The sequence below is a fragment of the Microtus oregoni genome, unplaced genomic scaffold (assembly GCF_018167655.1).
Source record: "Microtus oregoni isolate MIOR12 unplaced genomic scaffold, Mior012 000019F_ref0000042, whole genome shotgun sequence".
NCBI lineage: Eukaryota > Metazoa > Chordata > Mammalia > Rodentia > Cricetidae > Microtus > Microtus oregoni.
The window spans coordinates 35,983,905-36,007,648 of NW_024543078.1; the positions used below are offsets into that span (position 1 = coordinate 35,983,905).

Genomic DNA, 23,744 nt, shown 5'->3' on the forward strand with positions numbered 1-23,744 from the left:
ACACTAGATGACAAGAGGGCCAAAGGAAAGAGCTCTGTGGGTCAGAGTGACCCCTAACCAGGAGCGAACGGGGGGAGGGAGAGCTGTGTATATGTTGGTGTAGCTAGCAAAGGATTTCCTAGCTTGCAGTACAGGCTGGAACAAGCTGGCCAGCTGCAGGCTAAACATGAGTCAAAGGCAGAGTCACTTCCAAAGTGCAACCCTTCCACGTACTCCAAGATGGGTGGGAACTCTTCTGCTTCCACCGCCTCTTGTAGGAAAAATCTGCTCTTCCAAAGCTTCCTCCCTCAGAGGCCATCTGTGCTTACTGGGGGAGATGCTTGGACAAAATGAGAAAAATGCTTAAAGTAAATGAAAACAGGCAGAACGAAAATGCTGAGAGCAACGTAACTCCTAAGAGTGGTTTCAGATTCTGGCTTTCCATCTTTTCTACATTTCCACATGCTCTTTTATCATAATGAAACACCTTCCTCCCTAAAATGGACAGCCACAGTCCTAACCCAAGATGTTTCTTCCCTAGAGAATACTGGTCAGCATTTCATTCTAATAATCCCAGGGAAGCTGATCAAATGTCTGCCTCTCACAAGCAGAGAAGACCAAGGAGGAGTCAGAGGACCAGCTGCCATCTCTGGCACGTGTCAGAGCTAGATAAATGTTTTGTTGAACGGGTGAGTAAATGACAGAACGGACAGATAGATGGGTGGGCAAATGGAGTTGGGCAGCTCCCAGAAGCTGCTGCAAATGGTTGAGAGAGATGCCTGGCAAGAGCAACAGCTACAGGCCACTGGGAAAGGCAATGAGTAGGCTGCTGGTCCTTTCACACCAGCCTGGGAATGCCCAAGTCCATGTTCCCCACCTTCTCACTGCACAGAAAGATCTCATGATGCTAAGTGGGCAGAGTCTCCCTCCTGGAAGTTCCTCTGAGCTCTCTCCATCTCAGCGCAGTCTTTGTATGGGCTCTCCAGTGGTTTCCACTACCTACAGAATGAAGGCCCACTCCTGCCAGGGTTTCACCACACTTCACACTCTGGCAAACAGGGGACCCCTCATTTTTTATTACCAACTCCTTTTCCTGTCATTTTTTAAATTTTATTTTTTCTATCTATCTATCTATCTATCTACCTATCTATCTATTCATCTTGAGACAGGGTTTCTTTTTTGGAGGGGGGTTCGAGACAGGGTTTCTTTGTAACTTTGGAGTCACTCCTGAAACTCTCTGTAGACCAGGCTGGCCTTGAATTCACAGAGATCCACCTGCTTCTGCCTCCCGAGTGCTGGGATTAAAGGCATGCGCCACCACCGCCATGCTGAGACAGGGTCTCTTTATGTAGCCTTGGAGGTCTTAGAACTCTCTATGTAGACCAGGCTGACACTGATCCCACAGAGATCTGCTGGCCTCTGCCTCCCAAATTCTGGGACTAAAAGCAGGCACCTGGCAGTTAGTCCGGATTTTTTGTATATTTCACATCTGCGTCAACACCCTTCCTGTCACCATGACCTTTCCGTCTAGAACATTCTTATCCCTTTTCTTAGATTCTGAGACCAGATCTATGTTGACTAGGCTAGCCTCAAATCCTGGGGCTTGAGCGATCCTCCTGCCTTAGCCTCCTGAGGAGCTGAGATGGAAAGTGTGCCAGGCTTCTTGCTCAGTATTCAAGGCTGTTTTGAGGAGTCTTCTCCTACATATCCCTGCAGCAAAGAAGGAACACCTCTGCTGCTTCCTCATCACGTCAGTCCTCACTGGCTGTCAATCTGTGCTCCATGATAGGGCAGACTGAAAACTGTCATCTTCTTGCTGTTTTCTCTCTCCCTTGTCTTATTCTTAGACAAGATTAGGAGGGCTCCTCTCAGCAATAGTTTTACCTGTGTTTCTCATTATGTGTCCCCAGACTAGAAGATGGACTTTATCTTTTAATGATTTATTAAATTTATGTGCATTGGTGTTTTGCCTGCATGTATGCTTGTGTGAGGGTGTCAGATCCCCAGGAGCTGGAGTTACAGACAGTTGTGAGTTGTCATATGGGTGCTGGGAACTGAACCCAGGTTCCCCATTATAACAACCAGTACTCTTAACTGCCAGGCCCTGGACTAGTTAGTATACTCTAAGGAACAGTCAATATGTGTTTGAGTGATGCATGGACCGGAGCCCCTACTTTAGCACGCAGAAGTCCCAATGTACCTGTAACAAAAGTCATGTTTCTGGAAGGTCTGACAGGCCAAAGGGAAGATGTCCAGAAAGGCCCAGAGTGTGGTGCAGGTGTCACATAGGTAGAGAACAATGTCCTTTAATTCCTGTTGTCAAGAGAAGACACAGTATTATTTTCAAGCTCCAAGACAGCTCTGCAGAGTGCAGAGTCCCCAGCAGGCAGGAAGTTGCTTGAGAGGAGACACAGGGAAGTGGAGGCCCCAGAGACAGCCTGAATGGTCCATCTCTAGGAGGGCAACCTGGGCCATGTAGTCATCCTGTCTCATAGTTTGCCATTGCACTCAATGATGGCTAACGTCACCTATAATTCTGATAGTCTCTCTTCTATGCTGCAGGAAAATGAACACTGAATCTGAACACTGTGCCGAGAGAAACCATCCAGCCTGGGGAGACAGGAGCAGCAAGCCCACCCCTTGCTCACATTTTGAAGAGGGTACACAGAACACAGGGTGTTTGCTCATCTGTTCTGCTGAGTTTCATGCCATCCTGAAGAAGCAAGCTGGGTGGCTTTTCAAGTTACAGATAAAGAAACTGAGGCTCAGAGTGCTAAGATGATTTGTTCCCATGGCTCCTGGCACGTACTCTTCTGAAGCACTTGCTCAACAGATATTTCCCCACCAGATGGCAAATGCCAAGAAGGTAGCTCACAGCTGCCACATCCCAGCTGTCTGTAGTGCTTAGCACAGCACCAAGGTCCTGTGAAGTGTACTTTCTGTATGTCACTCTCATTAAAGTTCTAACGCCATGAGATGGGTACCATGACTGCTTCTGCTTTATCCCCCAGACTCAGCATAGTCTCTTGGGATATATTCACTGAATCGATGACTGGCTCAAGAAGTGGGCCCACAGAGCAAAACTACCTGAGGGTGGACCCAGTTCTCAAGTCCTAGTACTTTTCTGATACTCCACAAAACCTTCTTTAAAGCTTAACCCACAGGGCAGGTAGAAATACAGATTATATCAAAAAAAGAGGTCAAAGGCAGGGAAGAAACCACTGTGCCCGGCAGCATTAGCGATCATCTCAGCTCCAGGGTAACCAGGCTTAAGGGTTCTAGCCCAAAGAAGCTGGGCCCAGGAACAAACGTACCAAGAGAGGCATGTCACTAGGAGTCAACCGACCCTTCTCTCCGAGTTTCTGGGGTGTGGTGCTGCTCCCATCCCCTTGCAAGCCACAGTGCTGGAGGATATTGCTGAAGACCTAAGAAAGGCAAAAAGGGCTCTCTTTCATATCCTGAACAAGCACCTAGGATCCCCACCCCACAACTAGGAGCAGGTGACCCAAGAACTGCCTTGGAACCTCGGGACAGACCATCCAATGGGATGGTGAATAGGATTAAATACAAACCATGTAGGGTTGATGGTGTGGCTCAGTGACAGCATGCAGGCCAAGTAAGACCCTGGTTCCAGGCTAGGTGAGGTAATGTACACCTTTAATCCCAGCTCTCAGAAGGCAGAGATAGGTGAATCTCTTTGAATTCAAAGCCAACCAGGTCTACATAGTTAGTTCTAGGCTAGCCAAGGTTACAGTGAGATCCGGTCTCAAAAACAGAACTCCGAGTTTCCATCTTTAGTAAGCACACATACAACATGCATATAAAATATAAAGTCCCAAGAATCCCGCATCTATGACTTGACTGGACAGACTAAACAAAATATGATAATACCTGAGAAATACCTTCAGCAACATTTAAGAAATGTTTAGACTCCTTTGTAGATGACAGCTTATAGGGTGATTTTACATATGTGTGTACGTGTTGTTTTGAAAAGGGTCTCATGCAGGCCTTTGATCTCATTATGCTGATAAGGATGAAGATCTAGAACCCCTAATCCTCCTGTCTCTACTTCCCAAGTGCAGGGGTTACAGATGTGAGCCATCACATTCAGTGATCACCAGAGCTTTATTAACAAAAGACAAATTAACAGAGTTGAAAATGAACCTGTTATAAAATCAAGTAAGAATGAATTGGTAGTACTGTCTTTCTTCCTTCTTAATCTGTGTGTGTGTGTGTGTGTGTATGGACATGTGCGTAAAAGTCAGGGGACAATTGTGGGAGCTCATTGTCTCCTTATACTATGTGGGTTCTGGGAATCAAAATCAGGTCCTCAGGCTTGGTGGCAGGCACCTTTACCTACTAAACCATCCTTCTGGGAAATATTATCTTTGTTTTTGCAATTAAATTTTTATTTTTGTTTTTTTGAGACAGGGTCTCACTTTATAGCCATGGCTGGCCTGGAACTTACTATGTAGACCAGGCTGGCTTCCAATTCACAGGAATCCTCCTGCCTCTGCCTCCTCAGTGCTGATATATTATTGCTAAACAGGCTACCATATAACTATTCCAAAAGTTACTTAAAACAAATGCATGTGTAGGGATCTCTTTATGGTGGGGTTACGGAAGAATAATATTCTCTATGATTGTTTACTTTTTGTACATTTTTTTTGAGACTGGGTCTTACTATAACTTAGGCCTTGAACTTAGCTGCCAAGAGCTGGAATTACAGACATGAGGTACCATGCCCAGCTCCTTTCAGCTTTTTAACATTCCTCATATTTTCTTTTTTAAAATTATATATTTTTATTTTATGTACATTGATGTTTTACTTGCATGTACATACAGACAGTTATAAGCTGCCATGTGGGTGCTGGGAATTGAACCCAGGTCCTCTTAACTGCTCTTAACTGATGAACCATCTCTCCAGCCCCATTCCTCATATTTTTACAGTACACGTTATTCTTTCATGAAATGGTTTTTTAAACCTTCATAGTTCCTATTTGAGAAATGCAGGCCTCTGAAAGGAGTAAAGTTACTTTTGGAAATATAGGGCTGCTAGAAAATAAAAAAATGCAAACCAAATCCTTTTGTATAAGTGAAATCTTTAGATTTCAGTCTTGTTCAAGAAGGGCAAAGGGTGAATCACAAGACTTGTAGTCGAGAACAGGACAAAGAGGAAATCTGGGAGACGAGTTCTCTTTCTCCCTCCTCCTCTTCCCCCCTCTCCCCTCTCTCTCCTGCTGGAGATGGAATCTGCTGGGGCTTTGCACTCTACCCCTGTGCCACACTTCAAGATGTGTCTGGAAAAGGAATGGAAAGCAAACATTTCCTCAGGTTTTTGAAGAAAAGTCCAACTTACTCTCTCCCGGGCGGGGTAAGAGAGACGGTACCTGAAGTATGGTGGGAACGGTTTCATCCAGGTCATTATAATAACTTGGCTGCTGGATAAATATGTTTCCTAAAGAGAAGGGAAGGGAAGAAATGGGGAGAGGTCAGGAGGATGGGGACACATTACATTGATTATAGGCATGCTGTGACCTTTCTCCCGTTCCCTAGGTCTGTCTGTGGGGGAATCGAGAATAATGAGTATTGTCTCAGGCCCAGCTGGCACTGAGCTTGGTCCTCACTGAGAACCCTCTCCAGGGTTGAGAAAGGAAGTTATTCAGTACAATTTAACTTTTCAAGTACCTCTGAATTACATAAAACAAAGAGTAGCCCTGGTCAAACCAGCTAGTCCTGATGTCCCCAGGGAGTGACCAAACTGAACTGGGACTTGCATTAGCCAGGAAAATTGGGAATTATAATTCCTTTATTCAATAAACCTACAATAGCTCAGGATTCTTGCCAAGCCACACCTCAAAAGTATGAGGAGATGCCAGGGAGAAATGTGTGGAAGTTTTTACTTTTGAAGGTGCTACCATCTCAATCCACCCTCCTGCAAACAGGAGGCGGGAGCAATGCACAGAGACAGACTTGGCACACATCTGTAGTTGTTCTGTCCAGATGGAGCCCATTGCCGATGTTTACGGCTTTCCACCTGCTGCTGCACGAGCGTGCTGACAGCACATGGTAGCTGGGACAGAACCCAGTGTTTCTCTGTCCACATGATGGGGGAGGAAGACAGGAAGAACCATAGCTGGGGACGTGAGGATGAGAAGTACCAATGCCCTGAAAAGTCTAAGATAGAATTTTTGCCTCTCAGGCTCGTAGGCAGCTTTGAGCCCCCTACTTCTGTGGAGGTCTGGTTTTTATGCAAGTGCCAGACAATGCTTTGATTTTAGTATTGTTTGAGAAGGCCAAAGGGTGAGTTCAAAGGGGTACATGGCCAAGAGCAGGACAGAGGAACTATCTGGGGAGAAACAGGTTTTTCTCTCTCCTCTCTCTGTTTCTCTCCTGCACAGTATATGAGGGCCAGAGCATACAATATGGATAATTCTGTAGCCTTAGTCCAATTCCAGGATACCTAAGCAGGAAGGAAATCAATTTCCAGTTGAGTCTGATGAGTAAGCAAATAGCTGGGCTTTTTATCAGCACCATCTAGGATAGATAGTATTTACTCCAAAAAAGCTGAGTTTTTCTAGCACAGCCTCCTTAGCTCAGGGCTCCTGCCTCCCTTAGGTGCTGACCGTGTAATCTATGAAGGTGTGTCTGGATCATCTACACCCTCCTCCTCCACAGACAAGGAAAGTCTGAGCCAGCCCCTCCACAACCTTTGCTCCTGCTAGTTCCTCTTGCCCTGATCCTCCAGGGCAAGCCTTAACTTCTATGACACACAAAGCCCTGAGAAATCTAGTCCCTGTTGGCATTCTAGGCCAACTTGCTTCCATTCCCTGCAATAGAAACATCCCTTGAACCATCCTCAACCTCAGACAACAGACTGTCTCTTCCTTCTGCCTGGAATGATCTCCGGAGCTCACCCCACCGTAAGACATGTATCACCTCCTCAGGTAGTTCTCTGACATAGGCACTCTCTGGGCCATGGCATATTCCTCTTGCCACCCTGACCACCCAGACCACCCACAACATTTCCTCACTGCTTGCCAGAAAAATAGAGATTTTATTTTTTTTTATAAGCAACAAGTAACTCCAATTTCATATTTTTTTCCTTTGGTATTTTTGAGACAAGGTTTCTTTGCAACAGTCCTGGCTGTCCTGAAACTCTCTTTGTAGACCAGACTGGTCTCAAAATAAGAGATCTACCCACCTTGTCTCCTGAGTGATGGGATTAAAGGCATGCACCACTAAGCCCAGAAAGATAACTCAAATTTCATAATCTATCCTTGGGGTCTTCAGAGTCTCTTTTCTTTATCAGATTCCAATGGTGGCACAGGCCTTTAATCCCAGCACTTGGGAGGCACAAGCAGGTAGATCCTCTGTGAGTTCGAGGTCAGCCTGGTGTACAGAGCGAATTCCAGGACAGGCTCCAAAGTTACACAGGAAACCCTGTCTCAAAAAAACAAAACAAAAAAACCAACACCAAACAAAAGACTCACAAAGCTCCTAAAAAACAAAATCAAATCAGGCCCAGAGAGACGGTTCAACAGTCAGCAGTTAAGAGTGCTTGCTGCTCTTGCAGAGGATTCAGGTTCAGTCCCCAGGACCAGATGTCCTCTTCAGGCCTCCATGGGTGTCAGGCACACACAGAGTGTACATATATATGTGGAGCAAAACATCTATACATATAAAATAAAAATAAATATATCTTGGGACTGGAGAGATGGCTCAGCAGTTAAGAGAACTGGCTGCTCTTGCAGAGGACCTGGGTTATTCTCAGGACACACATGCATGTAGGCAGAGCACCACACATATAAAAAATAAATAAAAGTTGAAAATTGCTTATTATCTTAAGATAAACTAATTGATCTTAAAAAAAAATAAAACTACTACAAAGGTAAAGACTAAGCAGTGGCATCCTCTGAGCTCCTCTTCCCAGACAGGCCTGCGGTGAGCAGGAGACACTGCCACACAGATCGTCAACGACCACATTTTCTCCCGATGTACAACAGAGCTCAAGAGAAACCAACTGATGAGTCCTGCTTCCGAAAGCTAATAGCTGATACCCAATGCCAACCTTGTCAGTTTATTAAGAAGGCTCCAGCATTTGGGAAGCAGAAGCAGGAGGCTGTCTTCAAGGCCAGCCTGGGCTATGTATCAACTTCCAGGTCCATCTGGGCTAGAGAGTAAGAAACAGCCCAAAAAACAAAAGAAAAGAGCCGGGCAGTGGTGGCACATGCCTTTAACCCCAGCACTTGGGAGGCAGAGGCAGGTGGATCTCTGTGAGTCCGAGGCCAGCCTGGTCTACAAGAGCTAGTTCCAGGACAGGCTCCAAAGCCACAGAGAAACCCTGTCTTGAAAAACCAACCAACCAAACCGAACAACCAAACAAAGAAACAAAATAAAGGTATTACCATGCTGGCTAGTTTTATGTCAACTAGACACAAACTAGGGTAATTTGGGAAGTAAGAACCTCAATTAAGAAAATGCCACCACAAGACTGGCCTGTAGCCAAGCTTGTGGGACATTTTCTTAATTGAGATTGATGCAGTTTAGGCAATTGTAGGTGGTACTACACGCAGGCAGGTGGTCCTGGGTGGTATAAGAAAGCAGGCTGAGCAAGCCATGGAGAGTGAGCCAGTAAGCCACATTCCTTGTGGCTTCTTCTTCCATTTCTAACTTGAGTTTCTGCCCTGACTTCTTCAATGATGCTCTGTAATATGGAACTGTAAGCTGAACAAACCCTTTTCTCCCCAGCTCACTTTTGGTCATGGTGATTATCACAGCAACAGAGATCTACCAAGACAGTCGGCAAGGTGGCTCAGCAAGCAAATGTACCTTTCACCGAGATTATGACCTCAGTTTAAGTTGGATCTCCAGGATCCACTTAGTAGATGGAGAGAACCTACTCCCATATGAAGGAAAATTTTGAAATGTAATTTAAAAATTCAAACAAAAAGAAAATTCTCAAAATCTATGAAATTCATCTTTCATCTGAGTCATCTCTCCAGCCCCGTTTTTTGTTTTTGTTTTTTTTTTTTTAAAGCCAGGATTCACTATATAGTATAGGCTGAACTTGAAATTATACAGCTCTTACCTCAGGCTCCCCAAGGGTTACCCAGTTTTGCAATCAGATATTTAGAAGACTATACCCTATAGTCTGAGGATGAGGAAGGTTGAGATATTTAGAAGACTATACCCTATAGTCCGAGGCTGAGGAAGTCTGGCAGGAGTGCTTGAATGAACACCACCCTGTTCCAGGCCCAACACTACGAACTACAGTTAAAAAGGGAATTAACTGAGACATATCCTCTGCAGCAACCCCTACCACTTCCATTTCTGAGTGAACATATAGCCCACTTCTGTGTTAGGAAATACAACTTAGTGTCTACTCTTTTCACAATCACACACAAAGTCTCCAAACTATGATCCCATCTGCTCTCTGCAATGCTGCATATTTTGGAGGCAGCCCCATTATCCCTGAAGCAGGGGCAGAAAGAACAAGAGTTCTAGGGTCAATTCTCCATAACTGTTGAGTTACAGCTTGGCTTCTTGATTACTACAGACTTTCAGGCAAGTCCCTTACAGTTCAGCCTCAGTCTTTTCATCTATAAATGGGGACAATGACAGCACTGATCCCAGACAGCTCCTGTGTGCATCCAATGGAGATAACAAGTAAGATATGCATATCATGACAGAGCCCAGGCCACATTCCAAAGAAGGCTAATGTCATTGTAATCTGACTTTCATTGCCAAAGCAAATTTCTCATTCATACCACTGACTGACACCTATTTAACACTAAGAAATCCAGACATTTTGTTTTGGCTGTTGTTTGAGACAAGGTCCCAATTTAATAGTCAGTATGGCATGTAGCCCAAGGTGGCCTCAAACTCACAACCCTCTTGCCTCAACCTCCTGAGTGCTGGGATTGTGGTTATGCACCACCCAGCAAGACTCACAGATTCTTGAGGCACTGCCTGGCACAGTTTTGTTTTGTTTTGACTCCCTCATTTATTTCAGAATTGACACATCTATGTGTGTATTATGTATGTATGCATATATTACAACTGTGGGGTAATTTCCCAGCACCACTTGTCTCTAATACTCCTGTACTGTGGAAACAAAGCATTTGTAACCTCTGGTTTGGCATGTGTACCCCCAGGTCCTACGTTCTACGTACCTATCATTTTCTGGAGGAGTGGTGAGTTGCCTTTTCCAAAGAGCACACAGAGGTCCAGGATCTTTGGGATGTCAAAGAGGAAGTTATTGTAGAGGATTTCTCCAAATGCAGATGGAGAAATGAAGTGATCCTAAGGGGAAAGTACAGAGAGAGAATGGAGGCTGAATGTGCAGACAGCGCAACAGCAGACTCATGAGAAACCACACTGATGATCTTCAGCTGGGGACAGGCTATACCTTATGTCTGAGCTTTATGAAGACCCAGAATTATAGCAGTTCTGCAGTTTCATGTAAACAAAAACAGAAACACCATCAAAGAGTCAGCTGGGGTTTGTTTTTAAGTATTATGGGTAAATCAGCACAGTGTCTGGGGTTACATAAAAACAGTTCAACAAAATAAGCAAACTCAAGAGACATTAAACAAACAGTGGTAAGTATATAGTGGTGTGAGAGGAACATGGGATTCCTGTTCTGTATGCACCAAACTTTCACTCAGGTATATGCATATATTTGGAATTTAATTATAATGAAAATGTGATTTAAAAATTAAGATCCATTGGGTTTGCTGGTGAGTGCCTGTAAAAAGTCAGTATTCAAAGCCAGGTGTGGTGGCACAGGCCTTCAATACCAGCATTCAGGAGGCAGAGGCAAGTGGATCTCTGTGAGCTTGACGCCAGCCTGGTCTACAGAGTGAGTTCTAAGATAGCCAGGGCTACAGGGAGAAAACTTGCCTCAAAAAAACAAAACAAAATCAGTATTCAGAGGGGCTGGAGAAATGGCTCAGCAGAAAGCACTTACTGCTCTTGCAGAGGACCCAGGTTTAGTTTTCACACCCACATGGTAGTTCACAACCTCCTATAACTCCAGTTCCAAGGGGTCTGATGTCTGATCTGAGGGCTCATATACACATGTGGTGTACATGCATATTAAAAAACATACATATCAATATTTAGATGCTAAGACAGAGGATGAAGAGTTGGAGGTCAGTCTGGCTTACACAAGGAGATCTTGTCTCCACACAAAGAAGCAAATAAAACAAGATACTTTTTCACTGTGGTGTCAGGGACCAGATCCAGGGCCTTATATAAGCACGCTAGGCAATACTGTGTTACCAAACTACACCTCAACTCCAAGATCCATGTCTTTAAATTCTCTGTTCCCAGCCAACAAAAATTCCTGAAGGAAGGGCCAGAGTGCTGCTCTTGCAGAGGACCCTCTTCTGGCTTCCGTCGCCACGGACACATATGGTCACATACATACATAAGTAAAAATTAAACGGAAATCTTAAAAAAAATATTTCCAGTGGCTGTAGAAATGGGTCAACAGTTAAAAACACATACTGCTTTTTCAGAGAACTTGAGTTCAGTTCCTAGTACTCACATAGGGCAGTTTACAACTTCCTACAACTCCAGCTCCAGTGGGATCTGGTATCTCTAGACTCCATACACACCTGGACATACCAACACACATACACATATAATTAAAAGTAATAAAAATACACCGGGCAGTGGTGGCACCCACCTTTAATCCCATCACTCAGAAGGCAGAGGCAGGTGGATCTGAGTTCAAGGCCACCCTAGCCTACAGTGAGTTCTAAAATAGGCCAGGGTTACACAGAGAAATCCAAAATAATAATAATAATAATAATAATAATAATAATAATAATAAAATATATCTTTTTAAAAAAACTAGGTCTCACTAAGTAGACCAGGCTGGACTTAAACTCACAGAAATCTGTCTGCCTCTACCTCCTGAACTACTGGAATTAAAGCTACTATTCCTCTCAAAACAAAGATTTTTAAAGAGTTTTTCTATTCCATGAAGGAACATGCACATTAACAGTAGTGACTCTGAAGGCTGGTGAGATGGCTCAGTATGTGAAGGTACTTGCCAACAAGTCTGATGACCTGCTTCAACCCCCAGGACCTATAGGGTAGAAGCAGAAGCCACTCTCACAAGTTGTCCCCTGACTTCCACACATGTGCACACATATGCACACACACTCAAAGAACAAAAAGTCCCTGAAGGAACATGTACCAATAGTAGTGTTACTGAGTGCTGACAATGTGTCTCAGTGGGTGAAGGCACTTGCAGCCAAGTCTGACGACCTGGGTTCTATCCCCAGGACTCACATGGCAGAAGGAGAGAAACAACTCCAACTCCTGCAAGCTGTCCTCTGACAAATGCACCTATACACACACACACACACACACACCCAAATAAATAAAGAAATACAATTTTAAAAACCAGTCATAACTTTAAGCCAGGGGATTTTTATGAGTAGCACTTATTACCTTTCTCATATTTTTATAATATTGAATAATTAAAGACAGCATTGATGATGTTTTTCAGTATTGGAGATGACTACTCATCATGCCAGGCTCTACCACTAAGGCAAACTCCCAGTAATGATTCTTTTAAGTGCATACATGAGGGTCTAGAGAGATGCTTTAGTGGTTAAGAGTGATTATGGCTCTTGCAGAAGACCCTGCACCTACATGGGTGGTTCAAAACCACCTATAACTGCAGCTCCAGGAAATATGACACCTTCTCTGGAATATTCAGCACCCACACACATGCACATATATAAATATGGAGAAATATACACATACAAATTAATTAAAAACAAAATAAATGTTTTTCAAAGTAAACATATGAGGGTTGGAGACATGGCTCAGAGGTTAAGAGCACTCAATTGCTCTTCCAGAGGTCCTGAGTCCAATTCCCAACAACTACATGATGGTTCACAACCATCTGTAATGGTAACAAATTTCTTCTTCTGGTACGCATAAAGACAAAGCATACACACACAAAGACATACATGGAGACAAAGACTCACACACAAAAAATACACGAATAAATAGATCTTTAAAAAAGTACACGAGTTCTTCAGAAAGTCAGAGTCAATGTCGTTACCCTCTGTCACATGAATACAGGCACTGTCAGCTGTGACAAGGACTCTGGGTTCCGGCTGATGAAAACACTGGGTGTACTGTGGACAGGCTGGTGGATTAGAGGATAAGGGGAAAAGGTGGCACAGATTTTTTCCCCCAAAACACGGGAATAAAGAGGGCAGACACAGAGGAAAGCTGACACTCTCAGAGCTTTTTCCCAGGGGTAGAGCCTGGCAGAGGGTGTCGAATGGAGACTTGTCACGGAATCAGAGGCTTACTTTGGATTCCTTGTGAGTGGACATTCGAAGGAAGGTGAGGAAAATGCTGCGGTGTAGGTGCTTCTGCATGTCAGCAACCTCAGGGGTAGGGGCCACCCATTCATCAAACTTTCGGGGTACATAGCGCAGGTATGAATCCAGGCACTTCTGCAGGGTCTCATCAAAAACAACCTAAGCCAGGAGAGAAGACAGCAAGGATCAATTCCTGAGTTAGACTACACAGGTGTGCATGGCCCATCAGCCCTGACTTATTGCAAACACTCCAACCCAAGAGACCAAAGAGGTATGAATGAGCCCAGGGCTAAACACAAGTTTCTTAAAATGACACTTGGACAGTGAGTAAACATCAGGAAGGTTGCAACATGAGACAGCAATCCAAACCACTATTTGCTGTTAAGGATCAAGGAAGGTAGACAAAAAAGCAACTCCTAAGGGAGAGAAAAACAGCAACCAACCAAGGACATGTCATGTGCTTTGTCTTAGTGTTAATTTTGATAGAATGTTACCTGGCACCAGAATTTATCGTGAGGCAAGGCCAGGAGCCAGTCGAGGTCATTGGCTACGAAGGTGGCGCGTTCCAGGTACTCCTCCACTAGGGCGGGAATGTTGTCTTTAGGGGGCGGTTTGTATAACACAAAATACCGGTCTGCCTTCTGCTCAGGGTGCTACGGATCCAAAAACCACGTGTTAACGTGGCAGAGGTTAGTCAGTGAGGGCCCATTTGCCAACCCACAGCAATGACAGTACTTGGCTGTTCCAACCAGAGACCCTCCAAGGAGCTTGTAAGTATAAAGAACCCAGTGTGTCTAACAAAGGCGCCATGGTTGCACCTAGAGAACACAGGCGGTTGTTAAAAACATGTTTTTAGAGAATTTTTAGTGGTGTGGGACAGATTAAGGTAAGAAAAAGGACACAAAACTCTAATATAAACAGGTTTGGAATGTTTTTTAAAGTCTATGTATTCACATATTGGCACACACTTGTAAAAAAACAAGGTTCTGGAGAGATGGCTCAGAGGTTAAGAGCACTGGCTGCTTTTCCAGAGGACCAGGGTTCAATTCCCTGCACTCACATGGCAGCTCACAACTGTCTATAACTCCAGTTCCGGGGGATCTGGCATCCTCACAGATATACATGCAAGTAGAACACCAATTTACATAAAAATAAAAATTAAAAAAAGAAGGGGATGGATAATCCCCAAAATTTATAATGGCTATCTTGAGGTTAGGGAATTATGGCTTCAATATATTTTTCAGGACTTTTTTTAGAGACAAGGGCTCACTGTGTAGATCAGTTGGCATCACACTTAAGAGATCTACCTGCCTCTGCCTCCCATGTGCTACAATAAAGGTGTCATCATGTTTGACCTTATTTTCCCATTTTTAAACAGTGAACATATATTTTTAAGATTAATATTTAATTATCAAGTTACACATAAGCATCTTGTTTTACTCTGTGGTCAGAATGGGTATGTGAGGACCTGGGGTCAATCCCTGGTGTGGTGGGGAGAGGTTAAGGAGGAGAAGGGAGAAATAAAAGGCGAGAAGGAGGGAAAGGAGAGAGAGAAGGGAGAGGGGAAGCACATTCCTCGTTTCCATGGCCTCCCCGGAGAAACCACTGACCATATGCTGTCCTAGTTACCTTTCTAGGTTTTTACATTAGAATATAGGGTAAGCACATCAAGTATCTGTTTGAGTCTGTTTTCTTTCTCTGATATAATCTGATATAACAGCATCATATTCTATATATCACTATTTTCCTTTATATAGCCAAAAAAAAACAAAACAAAAAACCTCTACTAATTTTTTTTAAAGATTTTTATCAAGTAGCTGCAGATCTCGGCTTCAGAGTCACAAGTTCTCTCTCCCAGCCTAACCATGAACAAACCCCACTTTGTTCACCTAATGAAGAGCCGATGGGCTCGAGGGCTCAGCTTTCACCCCAGTCTAAGTGAGAGTGGCTTTCTCAGGGGAAGTTGTAATAGGAGGAGGGCCAGGCCTCAGCTCTTATCAGCCACAGACTCCCACTTCCACAGCCAGCTCTAGAACAATCAAGAACCTTGTGGGCCTCTGCAGGAGTACGCAAGTACCACAAGCTTCATAAGGATTCACTGCAGTCCTTTAGCATACAGGTCTAGGGGACCCTCTCCCATTTGCAGAGTGGCAGCCTTCCAGCCACTAATCTGTTGAAAAGAGAGCTTATCTCCTTGCATTCCAAGCTTCCTTCCTCCCTGACCTGCTGACACTCTTTACAGGGTCCCTAACAGGTGTTGGGGACAAGAAAAGACCTGTGCTGCAGGTCTCAGATCAGAGTCTCGAGTCTTCTCCAAGCCACAAGGTTTACGTTCCACAGAGGAAGATGCACATCTAAGTCACCAAGAAAGCCCTAAACAGATGAAGCGACAACTTAGGCCTGGAGGGTCATAGGAGCACAGGAGGAAAATAGCAGCCCCTGGAAAAGGAATGTTTCTCAGGTGAGCCAGTACCTAAACTGAACCAAGAGGAGGAAAAGGATTTTTAGGTGGAGGAAAGACACCTTGCCCTCTCTTCCCTGTCCCTCCCTTGTTCTTTCTTTCTTTCTCAAGTGTGATGATAGAGTCCTGCAGGCCTGGAATTTGCTATGTAGACTAGGCTGGGCTCAGACTTAATAGAAATCTGCCTGCCTCTGGGACTGAAGGTGTGTGCCACAATTGATGGAGCAGGTACGCTAAACTCACTATTTCCTTTTTCATCTACAATTAGCTAAAAGGGAGACAGTATTCTCCTTATCTGTCAGAGGAGGAAACAAAGACTTAGTAAGGTCCAAGAACTTTCCTAAGGTCTTGAGGTTAAACAGGCATCTGAGGCAGGATTGGAAGCAAAGCTTACAATGCAGACCAACACACGTGCTACCCTGAGCTCACTGCTTGTCCTTCTGACCTTCTTGCCTCCCAGACTAGGGTTTACCACAGCTCTGCCCAGAACCTGCATTGTGCTCACCTGACTACAGCACTTGCTAAACAGCATCAAAGTCACTTTTGGATCAGTTTTGTTGGGTATGGGGGGGGGGGGGGGGGCTTATAGAAGAACACAGGGGACTTTTAGGGAAGGTAAAATGTCCACTGTCTTGGCCGTTGGTGATGGTGACAGTTTCATTGATATCTTACCAATGTCAAAAAAAATCAAAGTGCTGATTTTAAATATGCAGTTTACTGGCTTTCAATGATACTTCCTCCGGGCTTGACATTGAGAGGACCTCCACACATTCATCAGCTGAACAAGAGAATGAATGGCCAGATCTTGCCTCTGAGGGGCTTAGAATGACAAGCCCCATAAGAGGGAACTCTACTCCATAATGAGTAGCCATAGATGGCTTCAGAGCAGGAGAGTAGCAGCTCCAGGGGTGTCTCTCCTAATCAAGTTTAACCCCACCTTTCAATACGACTCGTTTAGGGCCTCTCCGCTCTGGAAAACTAGGGAAACACTGCCCTTCAAGCCTCTACATCTGGACAGGAACTCATTTTTTTACTGTCCTTCAAGGAATGGCCTAAGGGTCCAACCATATTTCTTACAGGCTTTTCAAGTGCATGATCCTTAAAAAGTAAGTAACTACTCAATTAACATCAATAAGCTCTACCCTCACTCTGAAGAGGCATTGTAACGCCTGCTCCTAGGGCAGAGATCTTTTTGCCCCAAGCTGAGACTCAAAAGACAAAACCCTACCTACACTCAGGACAATGTTTCAGGAGCTTAATGTTCCGCAGTCTGACCAACAAGACCAGGAAATTGTCTTTGAGCTAATCTGTCGCCCCACCCTACCCCATTCAACGTCACAGCTGCTACTTGTTCTCACCATCCTAACTGCTCTGCTCCAGGCAGAGGACTAACTCACAGAGGGTTCATGTAATCCTCACAGTCACCCCACTATTATTAGCCCATTATTATCTTTCTTTGGATCCTGAGACCTAGTGAGGTTAAAGAACTTGCCAAATATGTACAAAGCCCATGTTCACTAGCTCTGTCATAGTGCTACCCCCAGGGATCTGTGCTTGATCTAAGAGTCAGGCTCCCTCAAGCATTCCCGAGTTCCCCAGCCAGGGCCTTCCTTCCCCTCCTGCTTTGTCCAGACAGAGCTAATTCACCATCAACACCCAGTTTAAACACAGGGGTAACCTGGGGAGGTGGGCACGAAGTCTCATCCCTAGCTTTGGAACTGTTGGCAACTAACAGTTGATGGAGGGTAAAGTCAGTTCTCTCTAAAGGCACAGTCGCTGGTGGGTTGAGCACCTTCTAAGAAAGGTCACACATCCAAGAGCATATGGTCAGCACCAACTGGACTTGATAGGCTTCATAAAACAAGAGGACACAAAGTTAGCTGGGTGAGGAATCAGGGATGAATCTGCACAAAATTCTCAAAGAACTAGTTATAAATGAGGGGGAAAAAGGAAGAAGCAAAGTTAATCTGGGTGCTTTGCTCAGAATGGTTTGGCCCACACAAGGTATCCCATACATGTTACGTTCTATTATTAGAGACTGAAGAGGAAATAATAAAGCCAACCAAAATGCACGAAATAAAACACTTAGCTCCCATTTCCCACAACTTTACTCAAGCCTCCAGAAACTATTTCTTCCCACCTTGCGCACGTAAGCTCATATTCTTAGGAAATCTACAAGTGGGTACAAGGACTCAAATCCCCACTTCTGTCCCTTTCTTTAGCAGCCTGGCACCTCTCCATGGCTCTAATCTCTCTCTGATGGTGGGAACTGGCACGTTTACAGCCTCCTTAGTTTTCGGTCTCACAGGCCCTGTCAGAGGCCCTGTATGTCTCACTTCTTGCCCCAGATAAGAGACTGGCCCGACCTCTGAAATCACTGATCCAATACAAGCATGAGCAGCTGCTTAGATTTAAACACATATTTATATTCCTACATGCAATCTTAAGGCCACCACAAAGGTCAATCACCAAACCAGGACTTGGAGCCATTTCTAGCCCAGCTCAGACTAAATCAAAACTGTTATGAAGCCGGGCAGTGGTGGCACACGCCTTTAATCCCAGCACTCAGGAAGCAGAGGCAGGCGGATCTCTGGGAGTTCAAGGCCAACCTGGTCTAGTTCTGGGACAGGCACCAAAGCTACGGAGAAACCCTGTCTCGAAAAACAAAAAACAAAAAAAAAAAAAGAAAAGAAAAGAAAACCAAAACAAAACTGTTAAGATTTTGGTCTCTTTAAGAGACAAGCCACGCCCACTCCCTCCCCCATCCACTGAGGCAGGCTGATCTTCAGCTTTCGGCCTAAGCTCACTCTTTTCCATCTTCCTCTCGGAGAGGCAGCTTGGCTTCTGCCTCTCTCCCCACTTCTCCCCCCCTTCTCTCTCTTTCTGTCCTCTTCTTTCCCCCCCTCCTCTAAGTAATAAATATCCAATTCTATTCTGTATGATGTGTCTGTCCATATGCCTCCACCACCTGCTCACACTGCCGAGCTAGCTGGGACCAGCCATGTATCTCCCTGCCTGGACCAGCCACCTCTCAGGGACCTGCAGCTGTCTCTGCCTGGTACTGGCTGCTCCTAGGGTCCTCTGCCTGCCGCCACAAGGCCTGCTACCACCATTCGGGAACCTACAACATTTCTGCTGCCTACTGCCACTGGGGATCTTGCAGCATTTTTAAAAAATCCTAACAAAAACTGCCTTCAGACTGACTGGAAATAAAATAAATGCTTTGGGGAGGGGACCTGACATAGAAGATACTATTCAAATTTCCACTGTTCCTCAGAAATAAAGTTCTATACTAGGCTTGCAAGGGCATAGCAGCGTCTCAACTACTCAGCAGTAGCCATTGGCCCTAGGGTTATTCCTGGAACAAAAAAAGATTTACTTTTTGCTTCTGGAATTGCAAGGCTGGTTGCTATCAGGCTGAACAACATCAAGACATTGGCTCACCAGCGCTGGCGAAGTCCTTGGCTTTCCTGTCTTCGGGTCTTTGTGCGTGATCTGGAGTTGCTCCAGGGGCAGAGCTGGCATTGTGCAGTGTGACCCTCCTGAAAGGAATATGGATGGGAAGAAGAGAGCAGACACACAGACTCCTAGAGGCAAGGCCTAGTCTGGGACTGAGCCCAGCACCAGCATCGACCCCTGGCCACAGTGAACTCCTCATGTGGGCTTTCAAGACCTGGTATGCATCTGCTGCGTAAAGGGATGATTTTTTTGCTGAAAACAGTTCTCAGCTCTGAAGAAAAATACCGTCCAGATAACTCCACTCCCATAAGAAAGAAGTCCTAGCTAAAAGGACCTAGACTACTTTTTGTGTTTTGTTTTTATAGTGCTGGGATGGAACCCAGGGCCTCAAGCTGTACTCAAGCAGCCTGTGGGCACTGTGAAGACACTACCCACAGTTCTTTTTCTTGCTGTCTTTCCTATAATCAGCACAGGCCTAGCAGATGCAGCCTCACCAAATGAAGGATAAAAGACTATGAGGAGCAATCTTCTTTGCTGTGGTGGGGACAGAACTCATCACGGATGCTAGTCTAGTCCATCTGAGTTACATTCTTCAGAAGAAAAAGAAACTCTTCTCAATTCTTAGGGGACCTTCGGTCTTTTAAGGGTTGGGACAATGGACTCTTCCTCATATAGAGAGTGTCAAGACTTCTCCAGGCTTCAGAGGAAGGCATGACAAACTAACAGAAGGAAGAGAAAATCCATAGGAATCTGCCAACACATGATCCCTTCCACGAAGGGGCCAAATTGGATTCAAAGGCAGTAGTTGGTCAGCTGGGTACAGCTCAGTGATAGAACTTGTGCTCACCACATGCAAGTCCCTGGATTCAATCTCAAACAAAAATAAAATAATAAAATAATCACAAAGTGGATTTGGAAATAGCTCAGTCAGCATTATCCAGACGGCACAAGCATGAGAATCTGAGTTCAGTTCCCAAAACCACATTAAAAACGTGGAATTCTGCATTGAGAAAGCAGAAGGTGAAAGTTTCCTTGGCCAGTCAGTACAGTCTACTAGACAAGCCCATCTCAAAAGCAAAACAAACAAACAAACAAGGTAGATGACTTGAGGAACAATTCCAACTCCTGAGGTTGATCTTTGACCTCCACACACATACACTGTGCCCACATATATGAGAACACAGCTCACAAAGCCAAACCAGCAGACTAGCTCTTCCATGGTCCCTATTTCTAACACCACTTATTATTAGTGAGAACACGTGTATTGGTTGAATCAGGGAATTAAGCCTTTCAAAAGACATGCCAGTAAAAAAGTCCCAATGACAACAAGAAACAAATCAAGACTAGCAGGAGGAAATCACTATGTCCTGACAGATTTTTGAGGATATCATCAGCCACTGGTTACCAGGTTGTGTGGCCCAGCCCTGGTGATATGAGACATACTGACGAGAGAACAGCAATGTGCTTGCTAGACACTAAGTACTCTCCTAAATGCTTTCCTTGGCACTTTAATTTACCTTTTAAACTATTTATGAGACAATGTCTTGTGATACAGGCTGGTTCTTAGCTCCAGCAATCCCCTGCCTCAGCCTCTTGAGTACTGGCATACATCACAACATGCAATATTACATCTGGCTCGCTCTTTTCTTCTCTCTCTCTCTTTTTTTAGAGGCAGGGTTTCTCTAGCTTTGAGGCCTGTCCTGGAAGACAGCTCTTGTAGACCAGACTGGCCTCGAACTCACAGAGATACACCTGCCTCTGCTTCCCTAGCGCTGGGATTAAAGGCGCTACCACCTACTGGCTTTTCTTCTTCTTTTTTCTTTATTGTACTTTTTATTTTAAATTTTGAGACTGGGTAGACAGGGTCTCATGTAGCTTAAGCTGGTTTTGAACCAATCCTCTTGTATCAGCCTCTTAAGTACTGGGATTACAGAAATGTGTCACCACACCTAGCTCTAGATACTTCAGTCCTTACTATGTGCCAGGTAACGATGTTCAGAAAATACCAACATGGGCAAAGAACTGACCTGGTGGTGCCATTCACAAAACTTAGTCTTCAGGAGAACAGGTAGAAAACCAACTGCCACCCAGCTAATAATCAGTGTCATGATGTTTGCCGAATGTGCAAGGTTCATGAAGTTTAAGCAAAAATGACTTAGAGGACAGGGGATCAAAGAGGATTTGAGTTTTCACTTAAAGTATGGGTAAAAAGTAAAGCAAAAACCAGACTTTGAGTTGTAAAACACCAGGACAGTCATGCACCACTATACCTCTTATTCTGGGCAGGGCAGCAAAGGCCAAACGTTAAGAAAGTGTTTTCGAGAAAACTAACAACTGTTATACAGCCAAGGAGCATCTCCAAGGCTACTGCTGCCTCAGTTTCTCTGACTGTCACCCATCACTTTGCTGGTCTTGGTTTAACATCCCTCTGTTTAGAAACCTTCCCAGAGCTTCCCTGAAATAATCTCTGTCCTTGTGACTGATTGTCATATCTTTAATTGCTTTATGCATTTACTGGCTGACTGTCTCCTTCCTCTAGACTCTAAGTTCCACGAGGGCAAGAGCCTTGTCTCTTCTGTTGTTTGTAGTCCCGGCGCCTAGTTCTGTACCAGGCACATGAGAGTCGATCAACAAACACATGCTGAAGGAATGAAAGCCGAGGACACTGAAGCTTGGGAGGAGGAGATGGGGACTGGGGTTTGTCCCAGGCCACTCTGGGGCCAAGCCTTAAACCGAACCGGAACTCCAGGTTCTGGTTCTCTTGGCCTCGCTGGGGCGACTCACGGCCCCTGGGGCAATGTAAGCCTGGTCCCGCCGTGAAGCCCGTATGCTGGGTGCCCGAAGGTGCCCGAAGCACAGCGTGGCTCCTGCCGAGCTCCACTGGTGGGGACCGGGCACTCACTCACCTCCCGGCTCCACACCCGCGACGAGCAGCCGCCGTACACGGTGACAGCTTACACACAGCCAACACTTCCGGGGTCAAATGGCGATTCCGCAGGCGCAGACAGGAAGCCCTGCCCTGCTCTCCCGGCCCCTCCCCCGGAGCCAACTGTCCGGGAAGATGCTGGGGCCGGGCCACGCCCCTATGATACGACCGCGCCCCCTGGAGGTACTGGGGCTTCAACGAGGCGGTCCCGCCCGTTGCAGGCTTAGGGACGTGACCCTGCTCTTTTTTCCTCGGTGGCCACCCTCCCCCTAAGGCATTCCAGTTTGGGAAACTCTCAAAATCCCGATTTACACTTCCTCAGTTACCCTTTTACAAATTTAATTCAGAAAATTTTTGTTTGTTTTTGTCTTGTGTTTTTTGTTTTTCGAGATAGGGTTTCTCTGTGTAGCTTTGGAACCTGTCCTGAAACTTGCTCTGTAGATCAGGCTGGCCTCGAGCTCACATAGATTCTCCTGTCTTTGCCTCTCAAGTGCTGGGATTAAAGGCGTGCGCCACTTTAAATCAGAAAGGCTGAGTGAAACTATCTTAAGAGTAGGATGCAATTTTTCCTGGAAAAGACTCAGATGATGCAGAGCTAATGGCTCACAAGCCTGGATAAGAATTATCACAGAAAACTAGTTGCTAATACTCATCGGCAAGTTCTGGGGATGCTAGCCCTCAGGAGACCGAGGAATGACGGAGAATTCCAGGCCAGCTAGGGTTATGCCCTGGAAGAGCTCACACTGTAGGAGAAACAAGGAAACTAATAGCTACAAAGTAATGGGATAGATGTTAAGTTGCTGAAGAAGTGGGGCAATGGGCTTTAAACCAGAAATGGGGCGAGAGGCGTTTGCTAATCGGTTATATTTCACAATGTAACAAATTCTCATAGACTGCGACTTAGAACAACATAACCCACATTTTATGTAGGTTAAGAATCTAGGCATAGGGCTGGAGAGTTGACTCAGCGGTTGGGAACATTGACTGCTCTTTCCAAGGACCCAAGTTCAATTTCCAGCACCCACATGGCAACTCACAACCTTCTGTAACTCCTGTTCCAAAGGATTTGGTATCCTCACACAGTCCTGCATGCTGGCAAAACCCCAGTGCACATTTTTAAAAAAATCTTAAAAAAAAGGAGCTTGCTTCAAGGAATGCAAACTGAGAAGGTAGTAGGGAGCCTCTAGGAAGACAATCTCACCACATCACAAAGGTGATTTCTCTTTTGCTGTGTTCTGTTTGTTAGAATCAAGTCACAACTCCTGCTGAGGATATGAGCAGCAGGATATGGGGATCAGAAAGAAGCATCATAGAATTGGCCTGCCAAGTAGACATGACCCATCTACCCTGGGTCTCAGGACATAGTAGAGGTAGTTGTGATATAATGAAAATATTTATTATACTTCAGATAATGGATTATGAACTTCATGTCTATTATTTCCTTGACTACAAAAATTGTAAGAAGTAGAAGGCAGTCGTAGTGATACATACCTATAATCCCAGTTCTTCAGTGCCTGAGACAAGAAGAAAACCAGTTCAAGGCTATCCTGGCTCAGATGGC

At 45.0% G+C, this 23,744-nt stretch overlaps 1 protein-coding gene across 2 annotated transcripts in view; it reads right to left on the minus strand.

Annotated features, from left to right (window-relative positions):
• Nucleotides 1-22,246, minus strand: part of LOC121459659 (activating signal cointegrator 1 complex subunit 2) — a 42,034-nt gene extending 19,788 nt beyond the window's left edge. The window contains exons 1-8 of one of the 2 annotated variants that reach the window (XM_041669592.1): nt 22,164-22,246; nt 19,243-19,340; nt 13,832-13,990; nt 13,326-13,496; nt 10,155-10,284; nt 5,370-5,437; nt 3,294-3,404; nt 2,180-2,292 (exon numbers count right to left, since the gene is read on the minus strand). In XM_041669592.1, the coding sequence (XP_041525526.1) occupies nt 2,180-2,292; nt 3,294-3,404; nt 5,370-5,437; nt 10,155-10,284; nt 13,326-13,496; nt 13,832-13,990; nt 19,243-19,323 (833 nt within the window). In that variant the 5' untranslated portion in view covers nt 19,324-19,340; nt 22,164-22,246. The remainder of the gene's footprint in view (nt 1-2,179; nt 2,293-3,293; nt 3,405-5,369; nt 5,438-10,154; nt 10,285-13,325; nt 13,497-13,831; nt 13,991-19,242; nt 19,341-22,163) is intronic. The other variant, XM_041669593.1, reaches the window with a different exon arrangement.
• Between the last annotated feature and the right edge of the window lie 1,498 nt (nt 22,247-23,744).